Source organism: Talaromyces amestolkiae, assembly GCF_001896365.1.
Source record: "Talaromyces amestolkiae strain CIB chromosome Unknown scaffold2.1, whole genome shotgun sequence".
Lineage (NCBI taxonomy): Eukaryota > Fungi > Ascomycota > Eurotiomycetes > Eurotiales > Trichocomaceae > Talaromyces > Talaromyces amestolkiae.
Window position 1 is genome coordinate 2,087,952 of NW_024468038.1, and position 21,044 is coordinate 2,108,995.

General features: G+C 46.6%; 6 protein-coding genes across 6 annotated transcripts; 5 read left to right on the forward strand and 1 right to left on the reverse strand.

Moving 5' to 3' along the window:
* Positions 1-858: 858 nt before the first annotated feature.
* Positions 859-1,697, forward strand: BHQ10_001964 (uncharacterized protein; the record flags this gene model as incomplete). The annotated part of the gene is made up of 2 exons (XM_040874057.1): positions 859-1,120; positions 1,177-1,697. The coding sequence occupies 2 exons, from the start codon at positions 859-861 to the stop codon at positions 1,695-1,697; spliced, it is 783 nt and encodes a 260-aa protein (XP_040730469.1).
* Positions 1,698-3,731: 2,034 nt separating this feature from the next.
* On the forward strand, positions 3,732-8,321 carry BHQ10_001965 (uncharacterized protein; the record flags this gene model as incomplete). Its single annotated transcript, XM_040874058.1, has 6 exons — positions 3,732-4,518; positions 4,579-5,103; positions 5,530-5,816; positions 5,909-6,170; positions 6,223-8,004; positions 8,062-8,321. The coding sequence occupies 6 exons, from the start codon at positions 3,732-3,734 to the stop codon at positions 8,319-8,321; spliced, it is 3,903 nt and encodes a 1,300-aa protein (XP_040730470.1).
* A 2,196-nt stretch (positions 8,322-10,517) lies between these two features.
* Positions 10,518-10,809, forward strand: BHQ10_001966 (uncharacterized protein; the record flags this gene model as incomplete). The annotated part of the gene is made up of 2 exons (XM_040874059.1): positions 10,518-10,612; positions 10,659-10,809. 2 exons carry the CDS (start codon positions 10,518-10,520, stop codon positions 10,807-10,809), a joined length of 246 nt encoding a protein of 81 aa, XP_040730471.1.
* Positions 10,810-15,017: 4,208 nt separating this feature from the next.
* On the forward strand, positions 15,018-17,251 carry BHQ10_001967 (uncharacterized protein; the record flags this gene model as incomplete). Its single annotated transcript, XM_040874060.1, has 4 exons — positions 15,018-15,096; positions 15,165-16,001; positions 16,056-16,073; positions 16,137-17,251. The coding sequence occupies 4 exons, from the start codon at positions 15,018-15,020 to the stop codon at positions 17,249-17,251; spliced, it is 2,049 nt and encodes a 682-aa protein (XP_040730472.1).
* A 1,116-nt stretch (positions 17,252-18,367) lies between these two features.
* Positions 18,368-18,841, forward strand: BHQ10_001968 (uncharacterized protein; the record flags this gene model as incomplete). Its single annotated transcript, XM_040874061.1, has 1 exon — positions 18,368-18,841. The coding sequence occupies one exon, from the start codon at positions 18,368-18,370 to the stop codon at positions 18,839-18,841; it is 474 nt and encodes a 157-aa protein (XP_040730473.1).
* Positions 18,842-19,146: 305 nt separating this feature from the next.
* On the reverse strand, positions 19,147-20,159 carry BHQ10_001969 (uncharacterized protein; the record flags this gene model as incomplete). The annotated part of the gene is made up of 2 exons (XM_040874062.1): positions 19,147-19,511; positions 19,577-20,159. The coding sequence occupies 2 exons, from the start codon at positions 20,157-20,159 to the stop codon at positions 19,147-19,149; spliced, it is 948 nt and encodes a 315-aa protein (XP_040730474.1).
* Positions 20,160-21,044: the final 885 nt, after the last annotated feature.

Consider the following 21,044-nt stretch of genomic DNA (forward strand, 5'->3'; position numbering starts at 1 on the left):
AAGAATTCGAGTAGTACACGCTCATTTAAGAACCAATGTCCCCGAGACTTCAACTTCCTACGGGCATCGCTGTTCTCAGCCACAAAACCAACACCTTCAATGGGGCAAATGTTTATGACCGAGGCTGGAAGTCCTAAGCTGTGCCGATATTGGCAGAATGACTCCATAAATGTGTTCGCCGCGTTATAATTACCTTGACCAGGTTGACCGAGCACAGTACTAAGAGAGCTGGCCATAACGAAAAAGTCCAATGAGGTACCGAATTGCCCGTGTAGATTCCAGGTTCCCTCAACTTTCGGCATAGTGACGGTTTTAAGCTGCATCAGCAACCCTGTTTTCTCATGCAAGTTGCATGTTGCGCTGAGGCGCTTACGAATCTGTAAGTTGCACTAGCTTGGACTTTTGGACACAGACAAGGATCACCGCTCACCTACAGTACCAGGAAATAAAACTAGACAACAGAACCTCAAAGAATCCCTAATTTATTAAGATCTACATGCGACGCGATATGTACGAGTTTCTGTCAGCAGAATGATTGTGGTGTGGGAGTTTCGGATACGGGGGGTGCCAACACATATTCCTTTCCACTGTACTAACCATCTTACTTAGGTTTAAACACCAGGACTACTGCTGGCGATAACAAGTTATACCTTGTCTATTTCAATAACCCTCGTAAATAGCAAGCATGTCGCCAATAGGAAGGTGGGGAATAGAGTGGGCTCTTTTTTTCTTTGTTCTAATGCGGCTGTTTGCGTTTCTTATTCAATCTGAAAGCGAGTAAACTTCTATTTCCACCATCTTTCATCTAGTACCTAGGTAGACCACCAAGGGAAAAAAAAACACATCCTGGCTGCCGCAATGGACACACAGAAAATCATACTCGTCACCGGCGCCAACCGAGGCTTGGGTTACTGCATCGTCAGTGTCGCCGCCGCCCGACATCCCTCTGCACACTTTATCCTCGCCTGCCGCAGTGTTGAGGCGGGCAACAAGGCTGTTGATGAGCTCAAGAAGAGTGGCATCACAGCATCATTGGAGGTGTTGAAGCTCGACGTCACCAAAGATGATGAGATAGTTGCAGCGGTCGATGCAGTGACCGCAAAGCACGGTCGATTGGACGGTTAGTACTTTATCAGTGAGCTTTATACATTTAAATTAACTGTCTTTACCCAATAGTGCTAGTCAATAACGCCGGCATCTCCCGTTTTTCCCAAGACAGTTCGCTGCCTGCACTCCGTGCTGCCTACACAGATATGCTTAGTGTCAATGTCTCGTCAGTGGCCTGTGTAAGCGCCGGCTTTCGACCTCTGCTCGCCCAGTCCACCCAGCCAAAGGTGATTAACATTACGTCTGGTCTAGGCAGCATTACCAACTGCCTAACAAAGAAGATGCATAGGTTGCCGCCGTATGGCACGTCCAAGGTGGCTGTCAACGGGCTGACAGCACACCTCCAGACAGTCGAGAATGACCGTGTGACTGATGTTGGTATATTCGGGGACGGCGGTCCTAAGGTGAATTACTATTCAGCCGCACCTGGCTTCCTTAAAACAGCCTTTACACGGTTCAATGAGCGGGGAAAGGACCCATATGCAGGTGCCGAAGTGATCGTCCAGCTTATCCAAGGCGGTCCCGGAGAGTATCCAGGTGGCACTCAGTGGGAATTCGAGCAGGGAAAGATGCAACGGGTTCCGTGGTGAACAGCCAGTGCACCAATAATTTGTGATTGCTGTTGCCGCGATCGTGTTTATCGGGCATATGCAAGCTATTCTGTCAACAAGGAGAGGAGGCCGGGGGTGATAGCTGATAGCTGAATGCTTTCGCTCAGTCTTGCATGATTGGATTGCATGTTGCATCAAACAATGCATACCCTGTTTAGGAAATAATATGCCCTTCCAAGATGTCCGTATATCCATGAATGTTAGAAGTCCGGATAAGCGCAGATAGACCTATAAGTGTAAAATTCCCCTGGAGTGCATAGCAGTATGTACTATACCCCCTAGTCCGACGACCTAGCGTAATTAATATTTCCCTTGCATTATCAAACTTAGTGGCAAAGAATGAGTCTCCATTCAAACCATGTTGCATAAAAATACGGCCTTAGGATGGACAACGTTTTTTACGCTAATAATTAGGGCTGGTAATTTTACAGGTAAAGATCCTGCATGTATGGTGTCAGATGCCTTGCGTATTGTAAGCTTTTGTAACACAAATTTGCTAATAGAATTGTATTTGTACAAGTGATTGATTGTTTGTCCAACTTCTTCTGTTGCTAACATTCGAATCGGGCTTTCCAGTTGCGTTCAATCGTCACCGGGTTGACGAAACCGTGATCCGACGCTCTCATAACCCAGCAAAATGTCTACAACCCTTGCGGCATCAACACGACGAAAGCTCGTTCAGGGACAAAGCAGCATCCAAGCCCTGATTCATCAACTCAATGAAGAGGGTTTTTGGAGCCGTATTCAAGTAGATGCGGCCAATCGGCTGACCGCTATCTTCTTTGCCCATCAGAACTCAGTGACATAACTGCTGCAGAATCCGGATATCCTGATACTGGATTGCATCTATAAAACGAACAAGTATGGGCTCTCACTTCTTGATATGATCGGAGTGAATTGTTGCCAACGATCCTCTCTGTATTGCGTTTGCGTTTCTCCACAGTGAAGTAGAAGAACAATATACATGGGCACTGATTCAGCTCAAATCGCTCTACCGGAGAGCACTCCAATCCATCATCCTGACCGATCACTGCGTGGCAGCAATGAACACTGTTAAAAAATCTTTCTCAATGTCGAGAAGTTTGCTTTGTCTCTGGCATGCCAATCAAGCGGTGGTACACCACTGCCAGCCATCCTTTGGAGTAAAAAGAGGACAAGCAATCCATGCAGAGGAAAATTTGTGGAAAGAGTTCTACGCGCGCACGTGATTCCCGTAATCCCGAGCAAGAACCTGTAGAGAGAGATTATGAAGCATTAGAGGATGAGATGCAAGCATATAACAGTGACTACTTATTCAAGCATGGTCATTTACGTATGGGGGATGCGGACCGATATGATAAATATAGTATGCGCAGCTGTCGACATAGATCCTAACTATCCAATCCACTGAATGGTTCTTCATATACGAGGCAGTAAAGAAATTGTGAAGCCAATATTGGTGCAAGATTTCGATGTTTTCACATGCTTCGTCAGACTAGCACCCCGGGTATCCAAACTTGTAGTGTATTGGCCTTTGAAACAAGCGGATGACTCATTTGTGTGTTCAAATTTTGACGCTTGATTGCAACCGGGCTATAAAAAGGTTTCTATGAATGAGGATTTCTTCGAAGGTAATTTAAGATTGCGGTGACCATATGGCCGGGCTGGCCGTACGTCGTAGTGGGACAGTGATCGAGAACAGCTGTAAAGACAAGTCTAGGTGTCTGAGTGCGCCGAGGGGATGTAGACGTAAGGCCATGGCCATGGACATATGGGCACATGGATCCGTCCTGATAACCCCCGTGGCTCTATGGCCCCGGCAATAGAGCGCGAAAACCTCACTTTTAGTAATATATAGGGAGATGGTGAGAGCGAGGTATCCATGGATGTATGTCATGAAGCGGCAGAATGGGATTGGCGGTGAGCCGGATGAACCTCCTCGGCGACAACATGAATGATTTCAACCATTCCATGAAGTGTGGCCGTCATATCTAACCATGCTAGGCCTACGTCTACCGCACAGAGATGTCCCATATGAATGACGAATTGTCGCCCTTATCATCCGGAATTGACAGCATCACCCCTTTCCCTCAATTGGAAGACGACGTCGGTCAAACACCGGCAACCCACGACGACGATGAAGCACTACACATGAAGGCTACGTCTCGTCGTAATCGTGCTGGCACATCTCATTCTGTGATACGCGCTAGCCCATCCCCTGAATCGAAAAGCGAATCGCAATCGTCCACAGAATTGTCGGAAGATGGGAGAAACCCCAATGCTGATCAGATTCCATCGCCTAGCATAGAGATTCAAGAAGATTCGGAAGATGCCGAGTTCCAATCGCAGTACTACGTGGAAAATGAATCTTTGGAAGGCACAGAAGATATTTCGCTTGACTCTACCGGCGAGGAGTTCAATGACGACGACGATGACCTACAAGAGCTAAGCAGCGATGAGGACGAGGACGGTGAGGAGTCTCACGAGGGGGGTAGAAATAGCGTGAACATGCATCGACCATTTATGCAGTCCACGTCTTCCCTCACAGGCCCCAATGCGTTCGCGCCGCCATTCTATAATCGACCACCAACACCTCTACCACCTTCGCCGTCATTGACTTCATTGTTGCGACCCCCGTTTTCGACGACGACGTCGAGACCAACCACACCTGATACCTCTGACGCCGAGACGCCGAATGATACGGAAGCTGCAGTCGCGAAGTCCGCGCGAATCGCGACAACTGTTCCGAGAGCCAGTCCGAAAGTGCCGACGTATGAATATTACGGCTTCGTGCTCTACCTTACGTCTTCATTTGCATTCTGTATGTGGAACGGTGGAACACACAGTGGCAATTCTATGATCCACGGCTAACAGAGTCTAGTGATGTACCTCCTATGGTCGTATCTTCCATCTCCGTTCCTCCACCAACTCGGCATCTACTACTACCCTAATCGATGGTGGTCCCTTGCCATTCCGGCATGGCTCGTCATGTTCCTCGTTTACGTCTACGTTGCTCTAGCATGTTACAACACCGGCTATCTGACACTCCCGATGACATCCATTGAGAACATAGTCGACGACGCAGCCAATATCGCGGTAATTGACGGCAAAGGGCGGCGACGGCTTGGTGGTAGCGAGAAAATGAAGCCTGGTTCAGCGACGAGTCAACCCATGTCCACCGCACAGAACCGACGGGTACCTGGTCATGCCTCAACCAATAGTGCTAGCGGTAGCGGATACCTACTGTGGAAAGATGTCTGGGCCGAGAGCACCGATGCCGTCATGGATATACCAGTCGGAGGCGTATGCGAGATACTATATGGTCGAGATAGGGAAGAAGACCCTAGTGTTAGTGTCGATTCAGAAGGCTATGAATCGACGCATGATCCTCGGCGCAGGCGTCTCCGTGAGGATATACCATCCTTTAACAATTCGAGATATCGCCCCACCGAATACTCATCGCTTACCGATACTAGGCGTTCCTGGTAGAATATTTGTACTTATATAAATAATGAATGATACCCTCAACAAGATAAGTGATGTTATCAGTCAAATTAGTAAGACAATAAGTTAGTTATCATAAAATGCTAAGAAGGTCAAAGGGGCTAGAGCGGCAGCTGGACGATTTATTTGGCAGGCGGAGATCCGGCCAATAGCAGCAGCGAGCTAACTCCAGCTAAACACGCGCAACTGCCATAACGGACAGCTTCCCCATCTAAACTGAACTGTCGGAAAAGTCAACCACCTCACTTCGTCTCAACCACAGCCACCGAATTATCGTTGTACCGCTGTCTATCTACCTATAATTGCACACGACAACTCGCTGATGCAGATTACGTGTCGTTGCGCCGCCATACGGTACTCGGAAGCGTCCATACGGAGCTGATTATTACAATCCCGGACACACCTCCGCGCGCCGGACAGTCTGTGCTTTCAGCCTTCGACTTCGACATTCTTCATCTTGAGCTAATCTCCGGCGGAACAACTCGCAGAATTTTGCCTTCATGGCCTGGCAGTCTCCTTCTGCCATGGCTGGCAATGGAGGAGGACTCGGGGGTGCGCCAGGTGAGGGGATGCCAAATCATCCTCACCCACAAGGGACGGAGTACACATTACAAGGTAGGGCTCGGTCGAGGAGAGATATCTCTGCTTAATTTGTGTTGTTTGATTTTTTAATTCTGACGATCGCAGGGGTTATGCGCTTTCTTCAGACCGAATGGCATCGTCATGAGCGAGATCGCAACGCCTGGGAAATTGAACGTGCGGAGATGAAGTCTCGCATTGGGCGACTGGAGGGCGATCTACGAACGAGCAAACGATTACACGAATCGCTAGGCAAACATGTCAAAATGCTGGAAATTGCCTTGAAAAAGGAACGGGAAACGGTCCGCAGTCTACGCAACGGAGAGAAAGTCGAGGAGATTCGCGACCCCAAGGAAGTCGCTAGAGAAAACTTGAAACATCTTTCACAGAGTGCGTTACCTTTTTTTTTTTGCTATGGGTGGCTACTTACTAACTATAACAGCCAATAAAACACAGACTGCTTTCCTAGTCCCTGAAATCGACAACGACTCTGCTCATGCCGACTTTCGACAGGACGCAGAACGCGAGAAATCTCGTGTATATCTAAGTAAATGTGCACAAGAAGTCTCGTACCATGTTATACCTGCCTCGCATCCGCCCCCAGAATTCACCGGACAGGATTTGCAGAGCAATCTATACGGAGAACAACAGCTACCTCAGCAAAGTCTCGAGGAGGCTTATCACCAACAACGACAGAAACAACAGCAGCAGCAACAGAATAATATTATGGTTCGAGAATCTGCCATACAGAACCACCAGTCAATTCCCGCGAATTATGCAGAAAACCCTCGCTCAGCCATTTCGGCAGCTCATGCCGAGCGTCGACACCTTGCTTCCCAGATCCCAACAAACACCGGTGAAAATTTTGCGTCCGACATTTTGACGAATAATCAAAGCCACGGAGATGACTCCAGCATAATCCGTTCCTCCCAAGCTCCCCAGCAGCAAAAGCCCCAGGAGACGGATTCAGAGACCGGTGGCTGGAATTTTGAAGAGGCCGCTCCGATACCTGACGTGCAGGTCGAGTCGACACCGCATCATCGACCTGATACAGATGCGTTTCCAAAGGCCAATTTCGTGCCAGCTAAATCACCACCACGCGGATCTCATCGGCGCAAGAGCTCAGGCGCGACAAGGCGGAAAAGTGAAGGCGCTTTAGACAGAGAGTCTAGTGCATTGCAACAGAACATTGACACAACGTTCAAAGTTCGATTTGCTCTTCGTGGTCATCTCGACGTTGTGCGATCTGTTATCTTTACTGGTGGCGGCAGTCCATCTGAACCTGAAATATGCACGGGTAGTGACGATGGAACGATCAAACGTTGGATACTGCCTGCTTCCTACGGTAGTTTCGGGCCTGGTGCCGGAAACGATCTGGATATCACTAGCTACTTCACACATCGCGGTCACGTTGGTGCTGTCACTTCGCTTGCGGCTTGTCCTGCCTCGCCCAATTTCTCGAATGGTGGCCGGGCAGTAGGTGACGGCTGGGTTTTCTCTGGTGGACAGGATGCCAGCATTCGAGTCTGGGAACGTGGCCGAGTTGATCCCAAAGCCACTTTGGATGGCCATACAGATACCGTCTGGGGATTGTGCATTCTACCTGGTACAGCTGGGTCGGTCTTCGGTGATGTTTGCAGCAACTACGGTGGCCCTGATCGCATTCTGCTGGCTTCCGGTGGCGCTGATGGCCGTATTATCATCTGGGCAGTCAGTGCACCGCCTCAAGTCACCTCTCCTCAACCTGGCGCTCGGCGAGGCGCTGGCGGCCGTCGAKCCAATTCCATTTCTTCTGGGTCCAATTTCCCGTCTTCTCCACAGCCTCATACAACCACCAGCACAGTCTTTCACTACGCCATTGTCCACAATATCGTCCGAACCGAGTCACCGTCGCCGACCTGTATCAGTCCGTTGTCTCTTGCGGGAGTCAACTTTGTCGTCTCTTATACGGACGCGTCGATCCTCGTATATGATACTAGAACGGGTGAAGAGGTTGTGGGAATGGCCAGCCTGGAAACATATGATGGAACACCATCAACAGGTGTTAACTCTGTAGTGACTTCTACTATTGGCTTTGACGGAACGGCCAGTCTTGATCCGAATCGAGCATTGACAGAAGAAGAGGCAGTTGTCCATGGAGCAACAGGAACGAGTGGTGGCGTGGAGGGTGTTATTATTAGTGGCTATGAGGATAGATATATTCGATTCTTCGATGCAAACAGCGGTAAGTCAAACACATTTTCAGACTCAAAGTTAGCCCATCGTCTAACGGAATTGACAGGACAATGCACGTATACCATGCTGGCTCATCCCTCTGCCATTTCATCTCTGTCCTTGTCGCCCGATGGCCGCGAACTCGTCTCCGCTGGACATGATGCAAGTCTACGGTTCTGGTCGCTGGAAAAACGCAGTTGCACCCAAGAAATCACCAGTCACCGACTGATGCGTGGAGAAGGCGTATGCTCCGTTGTGTGGAGCCGCGATGGCCGCTGGGTAGTCAGTGGCGGAGGCGATGGTGTTGTCAAAGTATTCTCTCGATGACTGATGATGTAATATCTTGCTACTTTTTCCCCTTTCTGGTATCTGTATTTTCATTTCCCATGATAATTTTCTTCATCGCTTGCATTCTTTTTTCAACCGACTTTGATCTCTGGATCTACTATGAGCGAGCATTTGCAATTGGGAGTCGTTCAATAATCATCTCTTTTTGAAAGACGAGACGTGCATCTCTATTTGTTCTGACTCTTTCTGTCGCTGTTTTATTACAATACCAAAAACTTGAACCTTTCTTGTGGATACATGTATAATTTTCTTTTTTGTCTAAGAACTTTCCTATTCATCGAATTATGAGCTTGGATTTTTGGTGCTTGCCGCTGGACTGAGTTGTCTTGATACGTCTGCTCCATGTCTGAGATGGGATTGTATTTCGAGGCGTTGGATGTCTGCAATGATGAATGTCTATCCTCGAATATTGAATCACTCTTTTAGCAAGCCTGGTCAAGGAGAATACAGTTCCACCTTCATATGCTCATTCGTAAATCAGGTTTCCTCCCAAGTGTAATGAAAATATCATACAACCATGCGGTACTGCTTTCCATGATGAGAATGCATATATCATGTGCCCTCCAGACCTGCAAACGTGATACAGGCAGGCTCTGCCTGTTTTCAATGTTTTGCACCCCAGCCTCAATCAGGTAGACGATGCTGTCTGCCTAGCCAGGCAACTGATAGGGCAAACGCTCCACATATGAACAATCTCTAGCTTTGATTGCAGGAGTCAGGATTTTGACCAAATATTGCAAGCAGAACTTGTTCTTTTCCCCCCCTCGTGAGTGCAAGGCTATTTATTTAGTTCTGTAGGTGCTGTTTTGCTTGATCTTTTGATTATCGTTCTTATTTGTCCTGTATATTTCCCTTTTCAAGGAGATATTGTTTTTTAATTGTGTATGACTTTTTTCTTCCGTTCAAAAGCTTCACTACCCCGTTCAGGTTACAAGGCCAGATACCATTGCTCCTCAGATACCTGTCTCGACGTAGAAATTTGGTAGGGAACGATTTCTTCGTTGTCACAAAACACAAGTATATGTGTCACTTTTTTATCTACTTCTTGAAAATTATAAGCTTCTTATTGATGCTTGCCGCTGGATTGACTTGTCCAAATACGTGTTTTACATACGCTCAGCTGTATTTTGAGATGTTGAATATCTACAGTGACAGTTGTATATACTCATTCTTGGATAATAAAGCAATCCTTTATCAATGGCATTGGCAGACTGGTAGACAAGAGAATAAGTCCGTGATTACGAATTTAATTGCTCCAATTAAAGATATTCATACGCAAGTAACAAAGTATTAGCAGAGCGATGGCAAACGCGCAGTGTTCGTGAACTTTCACGGGCAATGCCTTCCTTTGATGAGCTACCGGGCGTAAATGCCTCTGGGGTGGCCTCCTCTATCTCATCCTCCTTCTCATCCTCCTTCTCATTCTTCTCTTGCCCTAAACCTCATCTTCATCCTCACCTATCATTTGTTCCAGGTCTTTCAACTTGATGCTTTCATCTCCAGCCATAATGGGTGTTCAGGGGCAACAGAAATCGGAAACGGAGGGGCAACAGGAAGACCAATATGGGAATTGCTACTAAAATTGCATATTTCACGACCGCTCCAAGCACAAAGACGAAATGGCTTCTATATGCTTCAATCAATGTTGAGGAATCCAAAAATCTAGGTCATTACAGACTTCTCATCCTTTAGGAAATATCTCAAAAGCATTTTCTTCTTTTGCGAACTCTCATCAAGAAAAAAGAACCAGGTTCATTCAGGTCAGAGGACTACAATTTAGAGGAGAAGATGAAAGAAGCACAAAATCTACTAGAAAGAACCAGAATTTCCAATCCCACCTCGACGCAATCAAAGACAAAATAGAGAGTGGCGCCGGCCACTTCTCTGAGGTGCGCAAACACCAGATCGAAATTCTACAAGGCACGAACGATGGCAATCCCCTGACAAAAACTGATGAGACCCCTATAAATTCGTACTTTATCATCCTTTTTTAGGACACTCGAATCTGTGGTACCCGATTTCAAATACTCGTGGAAATGGTCAAAACATCGCTTCGCCTTGAAATTCAGTAACAGAAAAACCAGGAAAGGCCAGAAATGCGGCTACACTGCTATCACAGATGGCCAATTACAAGATCGAAGATCTCACAACGTCCAGGCATTGATTTAAGGCAAAATGGAGAAACGGGATCCGACTAAACCAGCTGTTGATATGCAAGAGGCAGCACAAGTCGTGCCATGGATAAAAGGTTACCCATCTAAAGGAAGATTGTAAGTTTCTCCTAAAATTCTAGCATTACATAGCTAACAAAGATAGGCGTATGACACTTGCGCAGGCCGGCCAGGAAATGTACATCATCATATCCAAGTACAGCGACAATTATCTGGAATATATCAATGATAACCAGCCGACTGCGGATTTCATGACCATGACACAATATGGGTCATATAGCATCGATAGTGCGTAGTATGTGGCTGAATTTGCAAAAGTTGTCTTGTAATTCCTGATCTAGAAAACTGGGTACATCAGCTTCTACTTGTGTCTCTTCTTTCGATTCACTACCTTGCGCAGTTTTGTCTAGATTTCCTGTGGGTTGGCATGTCGCCCAGATATCATGTATAACCCGAGAGATGTATGCAGGGTATTTCGAAACGGTTTCCCCTGCAAAGCTTTATGCATATGTGTCAATAGAACTCAGGAGATTTGAACTAGGGGCGCAAATCCGCGCGCGCGCTCACGTACGAATCTAAGCTTACAATCTCACCAACGAGGCCTCATCTTAGTGTCGAATTCACAGTGCGAATCTCCCCCAAACCCCGATCTAGTTGACATGTGCGCTCACGTACAAATCTAGAGCACAAATTTACATTGAGCCTACAGCATTGAAACGAGCCTACGTACGTACGAGTTTGGTATTGGACGTGGTGTTAGGCGTGACCTTGGGTATTGTGTATATTCAAGAGCATTAACCTGTCTTATAAGTTAATCAATATTTATAATTACACGTAAAATATAATCTATGATTGTAAATATATAGATAATTATAGTAATATTACTATTATATTTTAAAAGTGCTATTATATTTTTACTTATAGCCTTACCGTCATGTATAGAGATCTCACCATCATATTGAAAAGATCCGTCATATATCAAATCTCGCAATAATCACACATTTATTAACTTTTTCGCCAGATGAAAATGCGCTGTAATATGATAGAGCTATGACCAGGCCTTACTAGGCTCTTACAAATATCCATATATTTCCGCTATTTTAGGGCTTTTAATCCCAATGTATTCCAATGAAGGATTTTGCATACGGTTGTCCCTACTAATACATACTTGTTTTTTCGAAGTTGCATTCGCTAGACGTAGAAGTATAAAAGCATCACTCTCAACAAGGACAATGTTTACACTTGTCAGAAAGGTATGAAGAAGCCTCGAAGTCTAAGCTCATGCCAAATATCACGTACGATCTTCGTAGCTATTAAACTGCTCACCTTCCTGGATGGGAAAGTATGCCTAACTTGTATACCACATAATTTGGCTAGTTTGTAGTATTTGGTTAGTAATTAGTGAAAACTCTGACACACAAATAATGAGGAGATACGACCAAGTCAGTTGAGTTAGAGCTTTTTCAAGAATACTCGAAAAGTCCTACATCCACGTTGCTAGAACAAGGCATCGTAATTCTGGCAACTTGCCCATGCTCGTCTCTGGCAGAGGATCTTTGCTAGAAGAGTGAGCAGACACGTGGAATTACATCCACGAACACAAGCGGTGTGAACTATGTGGAACAACACATACATACCGTTGGCTGTGGCGATTGAGTATTAGCAAATGACACCTCCTTGCATCTGCGCAGCTGCATGGCATAAGCCTGACAGACACCAAAGTGACACTTTCCCAGGAAGATTTCTTCGGGTTTAGACATGGTTCATTAGTCCGATTCTCCAAAGTAAGATTCTCATTTATCGAAGGTCATCAGTTTATACGAGAGCCAAACTCGAGAAGTTCTGAAGGCAGGGAAGAGAGCCCCAGCAACTAATCGAAGTTACACAACGTTTGGGGCTTGCATCAATTATGAACCGTGCTTTCTAGAATTGTGTGAATTTGGTGGGTATTTAATGTTGCATTGACCGGTGATTTCCATCATAGGGATACTTCGTGAGAATTATCTGCGCTGTATCAAGTAGATAAGTAATTAGTGTATATCCTTAACATTCACTTTCAGGATTCGGTTTCGATCCGCAATATTACACAAAAACAGCATCAAGATCAAGTTTGTTGCTTGAGGTACGATACGACCAAGGAATACAATACCACTTATGTCATAGAAGCAAAAATGGTGCACGTAGTATGACCTGGATGGAATGTTCGCAAAGAAGTGTCTTGACATTATGACTTTACTGTTATGTTTGTGTGTTCTCCTCACGGAGCGTCGTCAGCTCAGGGCTTCAACCATGTAAGTAGCTACGGAGGAAGAGAACAATCGGCTGCTGAAGGGCTCACAGACATGGCTTGCCATCAGTCTCAGAGCAGTGCCACTATGATTCTCTTCCAATCTTTAAGCAGAATCCGCATTACCCTCGTTTGTAGAAGCCATTGACCCGGATGGTCTGCATACCCATATTTTTAGCCATCCCAGTACATCTGAAACGCCGCAATAGTAAGGCTGAGTCGATTAGCCTAGCTTCGAATGGACTCTTTGTTTCAAAGTCCCAATTTGTCGGCAATAATTCGGACATTCACTGAATGACAGTGAAGAAAAAGAAAAGTGAACATGTTTGCATGCTATGTAGTTAATGAAGCGACTGAATGGTCAAAGTGAGCATTGACCTCGCTGATCGATAGAAAAGTTACTAAGCACACTATTGGAGCGCTAGGTAGGCATCGTCGCACGCTTGTTGCTGTCTGTTGTGCGTAGCTTGACGCTACCAGGTAGATTTGACACGCTCATTCGCTCATACCGATTTGGTATCTGCCAGGTTCCACTGCGTCTCGAATTTGGCACTTTGGGTTCCGTGCGGTGGTGGGTCGAATTTTCGACGCTAAATGAAGATTCTCCCCTTTTCGAATTTGATGGTCAGCCATGCGGTTTTTTGAGATACTGGATGGATCCATTGTAGTCATTGTGATTGAGCTAAATGGGGGCGAATCGGTAGATATATCGGCTTKTCAAATGAGGAGTCACTCTTGTGCGGCACGTCCAATGCAAAATACCTTGACCCAGGCAGTTAAATGCATATTCTAGCCCGTAACAAAAACGCGCATCTCAATCGAGTTGCTGCTCTTTTGCAGAGATTGACACATCAGCCTAGCCCTTTCCTGGAATTCAACCGGCTCCGTGTAACATGGCAGTCGATTGTAGAGTCGTTAATTGTCAATCAGCTCGCCGAGAATGATGATGTACTGGGTCAATGCATGACTGGCATGCGCAGCACTGTAAATGTTGACGTGTAGAGAAAAATACAGCAAAAGGAAGTTGTTGACATCGCGATCGCGAGAAGGAAAGTACCCGGTGGTGTCCCGGGATCTAGTCGCGCTTTCCAACTTTGAAGGTTCCCTTGTGATCTTCGACTTCACCTTAGGGACCAGCCATCACCGTCACGGCGTCATCCTCCGCCTTGTACTACATACTACACGCCGCGATCTGTCGTTCTTGGGATTACCGATCCCGGAACGAGCCGCTGCTGTTGGCCATCCGCCATCTGATTGGTCTGATCCTGGGTTCGCGGAGTTGATAGATCCATTTCTGTGTATGCCAGGCGACCAGATTAGGCTATGAGAAACGAATATGCAATTCTGACATTCCTTGTGGCGCCCGTCGCGGGACGCGCTGATCCCTTTAGTCCTGGCACCTAGAAGAGATCTGAAGGACCTAGTACTGCGAAGCCCGGACTGGTGGACCGAGATCGAGATTGCAGACATGATGGCACAGAGCACAGACAGATGGGTCTTTATTAAATAGTCACTGCCCCTCTAGGTTATCCCTAGAAGCTGGGACCATGTGGTTGGAACAAGTACCTGCTAGTTCTCGTCGGATACAGAGACAGCCTCCTGCCCGCTACCCATCATGGCTGGCCTGATGCTTGAGTATATGGTCAGACGTGACAATATCGCAGTATGATTGATAATTCCGATATACTCTTCATCTTTACTGACAACCAACGAGTAGAACCCTAATAATGACCCCAATATCGGCTCTTCTCGTGGTAACGCAAGCTCAACGTCAGGGGACGTTGTCAAGGGCTTGACAGGCGGGGGTTCCACATCAGATTCTGCACTGGTGTCTACTCTGCTTCCTGCTTTGGTAATTGCTGGCTTCTGGTTTGGCTTGTTCCTCATCTGTCGCCGCAGTCAGCAACGTTGGTATTCGCCTCGGTCACATCTACCAAATCTTCACCACTAGTATGATTCCTCTATACATTAATATTGCATTTTCCAATCTAATCCTCAGATAGTGAACGGAGCCCGGAGCTGCCACGTGGGTTCATTAACTGGTTCGGTACTTTTTTCCAGATATCCGACTCTCACGTACTACACCATTCCTCCCTCGATGGCTATCTATTCTTGCGCTTCTTGAGAAACTTGTGCATCATATGTTTCGCAGGAATTGTGATTCTATGGCCTGTGCTGTTACCTGTCCATGCTACGGGCGGGGCCGGCAACTCTCAAATGGATCAATTCAGCTTTAGTAACGTCGCCAACCCAACCAAATACTATGCGCACGCCGTGATGGGAATGGTCTATTTCAGTAAGCAACTACCGGATCACTATTGACGTTATTTATGGAGTATGAAGCTCACTTTGAATATTATGTAGCATATGTGTTTTTCGTGATCACTCGCGAGAGCCTTTTCTACGCAAACCTGCGGCAAACATATCTCAATTCACCTGCTTATGTGAACCGTATTTCATCCCGAACGGTCCTGTTTATGTCCGTGCCCGAGTCTTACAAAAGCGAAAAGAAGCTGCGTCAAGTTTTTGGCGATAGCATTTGCCGTATCTGGATTACCTCAGATTGCAAGGAGCTCAATAAGAAGGTTGATCAACGAGACAAATTAGCTTATAGACTCGAGAGAGCGGAGATTAAACTCATACGTGGTGCCAATGCCTCTCGATTAAAAACAGAAGCCACGAGAAAAAAGAATGGCCTCGGAATCTGCGACGACTGCGAGTTGGCCGATCCGCTAACGGCCACAAAGATCAAACGTCCAATGCATCGTGCCAACTTTTTCGGAAAAAAAGTTGACAGTATCCAGTACTATCGCTCCCGCCTTGCCGTGGCGATCAAGGAAGTTGAAGAATTGCAGCAAAAACACCGAGATGGAGATGCAAAATACCTGACTGCGGTATTTGTGGAATTCAAGACCCAGTCAGATGCTCAAGTCGCATTACAAACTCTGTCTCATCATCAACCTATGCATATGACGCCTCGTTATACCGGGATAGCACCACGCGAGGTGATATGGTCTTCTCTCAACTTGAGCTGGTGGCAGAGAATCGTTCGCATGTTTATGGTGCAAGGTGGAATTGCTGCCTTGATCATATTTTGGTCCGTTCCTGCAGCCATTGTTGGAACAATCTCGAATGTCACATATCTTGCGCACTTGATTCCATTCCTGGGGTGGCTAGCCGATCTTCCTGGTTTTATTGAAGGTATTATAACAGGTTTACTGCCATCGGCTGCCTTAATCATGCTCATGTCGTTAGTACCTCCTCTATGTCGGCGTAAGTGATCACATTCTAAGTTCTTGATAATCGATCTGGGACTAACCATTTTACTATTTAAAGTCTTCGCAAGAAAAGCTGGCTTACCTTCTCTATCGCGAGTCGAGCTATTTACTCAATCCGCGCACTTCTGCTTTCAAGTTGTGCAAGTATTTCTGGTGACAACTATCACGTCTGCAGCTTCAGCAGCTGTGAGTCAGATTATCAAGAATCCACTGTCAGCAAAGGATTTGTTGGCGCAAAATCTGCCCAAGGCATCCAACTTTTACATTTCCTACTTTTTGCTGCAAGGATTGGCGATGAGCTCGGGTGCCGTCGTACAAATCATGAGTGCTTTAATATTTAAGATTCTATCTGTCTTTTTTGCTACGACTCCAAGACGTCTGTTCAACCGTTGGACACAATTGACGGGACTCAGCTGGGGCAGTATTCTTCCCGTATTCACCAACATGGGTGTCATTGCTTTGACATACTCTTGCATTGCGCCTCTCATTCTGGCATTTGCCTTCATTGGGCTTTTCCTCGTTTACCAAGCTTACCGCTACAATCTTTTGTTCGTATACAATCTCGATATCGATACCAAGGGGTTGATATATCCGCGCGCACTACAACATTTGCTTACTGGGGTATATTTGGCGGAAATATGCATGATCGGGCTTTTCTCGATCAAAGCGGCAATTGGTCCGTTGATTATCATGGCATTCTACACGATTCTCACGATCCTCGCCCATATCTCTCTTAATGACATGCTGAGACCACTTATGGATTTTCTCCCACGAAGTCTCGATACCGAAGAGGAAGAAATACAATTAAACCAAGAAGCGGCAGAAGCCTACAGACATGCAATGACTCGACACGGACGAATCTGGAAATGGTTCCATCCAAATCTGTACAGAGACTATGCGGATCTGCGGCGTAAAGTTCGAAGGGATCATATTCAAGTCGAATATTCGGAGAAGGAACTAGCGGATGCTTACTACGAGCCATGTATTACTGCCGAGACACCCCAGCTGTGGATACCCAGAGATCCTGGTGGACTCAGCCAGGAGGAGATTCGACACACGAGTGCTATCATTCCCATATCCGATCATGGTGCGCATCTCGATGCAAAGAACAAAATTCAGTGGAATAAACATGATGAAGATCTGCATATGTGGGAAAGGAGAGTGTTATACTAATCACCCGTTTGAAGATGACAAAGTTATTCGAGATAGGGTTCATGACTACTCATATCTATTATGAATGATACGAATAAGACTATGAAATGTTCCTTGAAAATAATCTCTCCGTAAATGATGGATTGGATCCATCATGTCATGTTATCGAATAGCTCGAACGTGATAGGAGCTCGCAGTTATGGCTGTAGTCTAAGAGTCGTTGTCTAGTATTTGGCTTTATTTAAGGTCATTTATTGATATTAAGTTATTGATAGCTTGTGTCTAACTACGTCTTTCCAAGTTGAGACCCGATAATCAATCAGTTGGGAATGTTTTCTTTGAAGCAAACAAATTCCCAGATTCCTCTAATACTTCAGCCCAGTCTGGGCATGTACCTATGGACTATAGGGTCACACGAGACCGAGACATGACCGCATCTTCTAGCTGATTCGGTTCTCGCGTACATTTACATGTGAGACATAAAGCAGGTCGGTGGATACTGCCTACGTCAGGTCTATGAGAATATTTGTTTAATTGATCTGGTGTTGTATTATACTTTATCATCTTGTATCGAAGTATTAAGGAGATCGACAGAGCAGTATTGGAGCGATACCCAAGCAAAAAATACTTGGTACCTATCAGCATACTTGAGCACTGAATTACTTACACCGAGAAATGTTAAAATGTTGGAAGAATGACTCATTATTGTGTATGTTTGGTATAATTGTGTCCATGAGAAGATAATTGCATCTGTCGGAAGATTTGACTGAGTAAACATACGTTATTATTTACTCCGCTTTTATCGGTATCCATCCGAACTGGGGCAGTCTGTATACATCCGTCTTGTGACATGTACAACCATATCGATGGGGACATACTCCACAGCTACGGAGAATTTGGAAATCAGCTGGGCAGGAAAGGGCTGTTGAGATTATTTGAACAGTGGGAACTCCTGTAGCGACCTCGATAGTCCTTTCGTCCAGGCTAAAGCAACCTTCACTACTCATTCATATCACTCGATCTTTCAGCTTGATATATCACTCTCGTTTTGAAGTATCAATCCCCTTGCTTACGATCTACGTTCTATTCTTCTTTGTGACTGTCAGTTCTCCAAACACAGTCTCACACCGGAGCAACATGAAAAACTTCGCTGCCACTGCCATAGCTGCACTCCTGGCACTCACTGCCAATGCAGCACCTGCCGACCCTACATCCACAACACCCTCAGCGAGTCCAGCAGCTCAAACCTCAGTATCTGTGCAATACGATACAACATACGACAACTCCTCCTTCCCCATCAGCCACGTAGCATGCTCCGATGGTCCCAACGGTCTCGAAGGCAAAGGCTACAACACACTAGGTCAATTGCCTGACTTCCCTTACGTGGGAGCCTCGCCCACTATCCCCGGTTGGGATAGCCCTAACTGCGGCGCATGTTACAACATCACCTACAACACCGTTTCGCTTTATGTAATGGGTATCGACTCTTCGACCAGTGCGTTCGTCCTGAGTCAGGCGGCGTTGGATCGATTGACTGGTGGTCAAGCTGTGGCTTTGGGCCAGGTTACTGCTTTCTATGATTCGGTCGACTCAAGTCACTGCGTTACATGATGCGATCTGCAATGGGCGGCGCAATGCTCCTAGCATTTCATTGGGTTTGGTCCTGTTTGATAGTGTAATCTTCTTTCATTGGGCCGAGATAATTCCAACTGCATCAAATTGGTCTTTCAGGATAACTTGGAACACGAGCCAGCTATAAAAGGGTCTAGAACAATTGAACAAGACATCATCAAAGAGAATAGATTCAAGTAGATATGAAGAATGGCGCATCTTTCAACGTGAAACCAAATCTCGCAAAAAGTAAAGACACGTAAACTGCCTAGGTAGGTATATACTAAAATCATAGACGAAGTATATCACCATCGGTCATCATATCGGTCCTCAAAACGGCGTTCATCATCGATAATCCGCTCGTCTTCGATAAATCGACGATCGTCCTCAAAACGTCTTTCGTCATCATAGCGCCTTTCATCCTCAACCCGCTCCTCAAAGCGTCTTTCATCATCAAAGCGACGCTCCTCGTCATAACGGCGTTCATTCTCATAAAGAGCTTCGGCTTCGTAGCGCTCATCGCGTTCGCGCTGGACTACGCGCTGCTCGTCGTATAATTCTTGGCGCTGTTCCTGGATCTCACGCTCCTGCTCACGTTCTCGGACATGTTCGCGTTGTTCCCGGCGTTTCTCTTCTTCGCGCCATTCTTCCTCTTTCTCCTCTTCCTTGTCTGTTGCAAGGTACACATTAGACAAGGTATACATAAAGTAGACGGTCTCGGAATGGTTTACTCACGCTTGTCATGCTCGTGCATTGCCCAGGCACCTACTGCGGCACCGAGAACGCCACCGCCGATACCGTATGCCATGTTGTGATTCTTCTGCTGTGCAGGTGCTGGACTTCCATATCCTTGAGGAGGTGGTGTATTATAACCCTGTGGAGGATGGGGACTGCCATAACCCTGTGGAGGAGGCGGACTGCCGTAGCCTCGACCGCCCGGAGAGGGACTGCCGTAACCAGGAGGGGGAGGACCACCATATCCACGGCCGCCTGGSGGGGGAGGGCCGCCGTATCCAGAGCCCGGAGGAGGCGGACCACCACCATAGCCACGATTGCTTGGTGGAGGAGGGCCGCCGCCGTAACCACGACCCCCCGGAGGAGGACCGCCGTAGCCACCTTGGCTGGGAGGTCCTCCAATATCTCTAGTGCCGGACCCGTAGTTTCCGCCGGAATGCGGTACTTCAGGATGGTGCCATGATCGCTGACCAGTGCGCTCGTTGATGAACATATATTGATTCTCTTCCGGCACCCATTGGGCCCTCCAGTCGGGAGGCAGAGGGGGGTGGCCGTGATCTTGATGAGAGTATTGGTACGACATGATTGTTATTGTTATTTCTTGTGTATTTCGCCCGCGTCTAAATTAATCCCGTAATTCTTCTTGATAAATGATATCGAGTCGTTGCGCTACCGGTACCGGTACCAGTAATAATTCCAGATGTGATGAGTGATGAATGCGACAGAGACAGCAGTCTGCAAAGAAGAAGACAGAATAAAGAATAATATGCCGAAGGCGCGGGGTATATAATTTATTCGCTATCAACCAACTAATACGAGCAATTTAAAAAAATGCTTAGTACCTGCATGCTATCTTAGTTTCGTCGTCAGCGTTGCTGATTTGCTTATCCACTTGACATCCTTGGGTTCGTCTGAAACCATCACTACGATCACTTGACTCCACAGTCCTAGTGCGTTAATTAGAGACATGTTTGACAGCCGGCCTGTGATTTGACTGACTGACCAGTGTCTAAGTCTGAGTCTGAGTCCCCTGACCATCCAATCTCTGCGTTCTCCGCTTGCCGATGTCTTCCGTGACCCCTGAAGTTCATGTCTGTTCAGGCTAATGGAGGGGCTGACTCCACTTTCCAATCTACAAAAAAGACTCATAGGCGCCGGTGGATGTATGTTACATTAATATGAGGAATTGTCGCAAATCGCGATGGATATTGCACACTGCACAGCCTCGTGCGGATATCTACACGTGGCTGTTACAACAGTAGTAGCCAGAGCTGAACAGTCGAACATAGAGGAAATGTAGGGAAGTTGGTGACCTGAGTTAGAATATGGATGCCTAGTTATTGATTGGGACTCGGTTTAGAACCTTTTCGAAATGTCCGACTTGACTTGTGTCGATGTTTGGTGGAAAATTCCATGGGAGGCCTGATTGATCAGGCGATAATCTCGGAGACTCGTTGCGCCGCTCCGA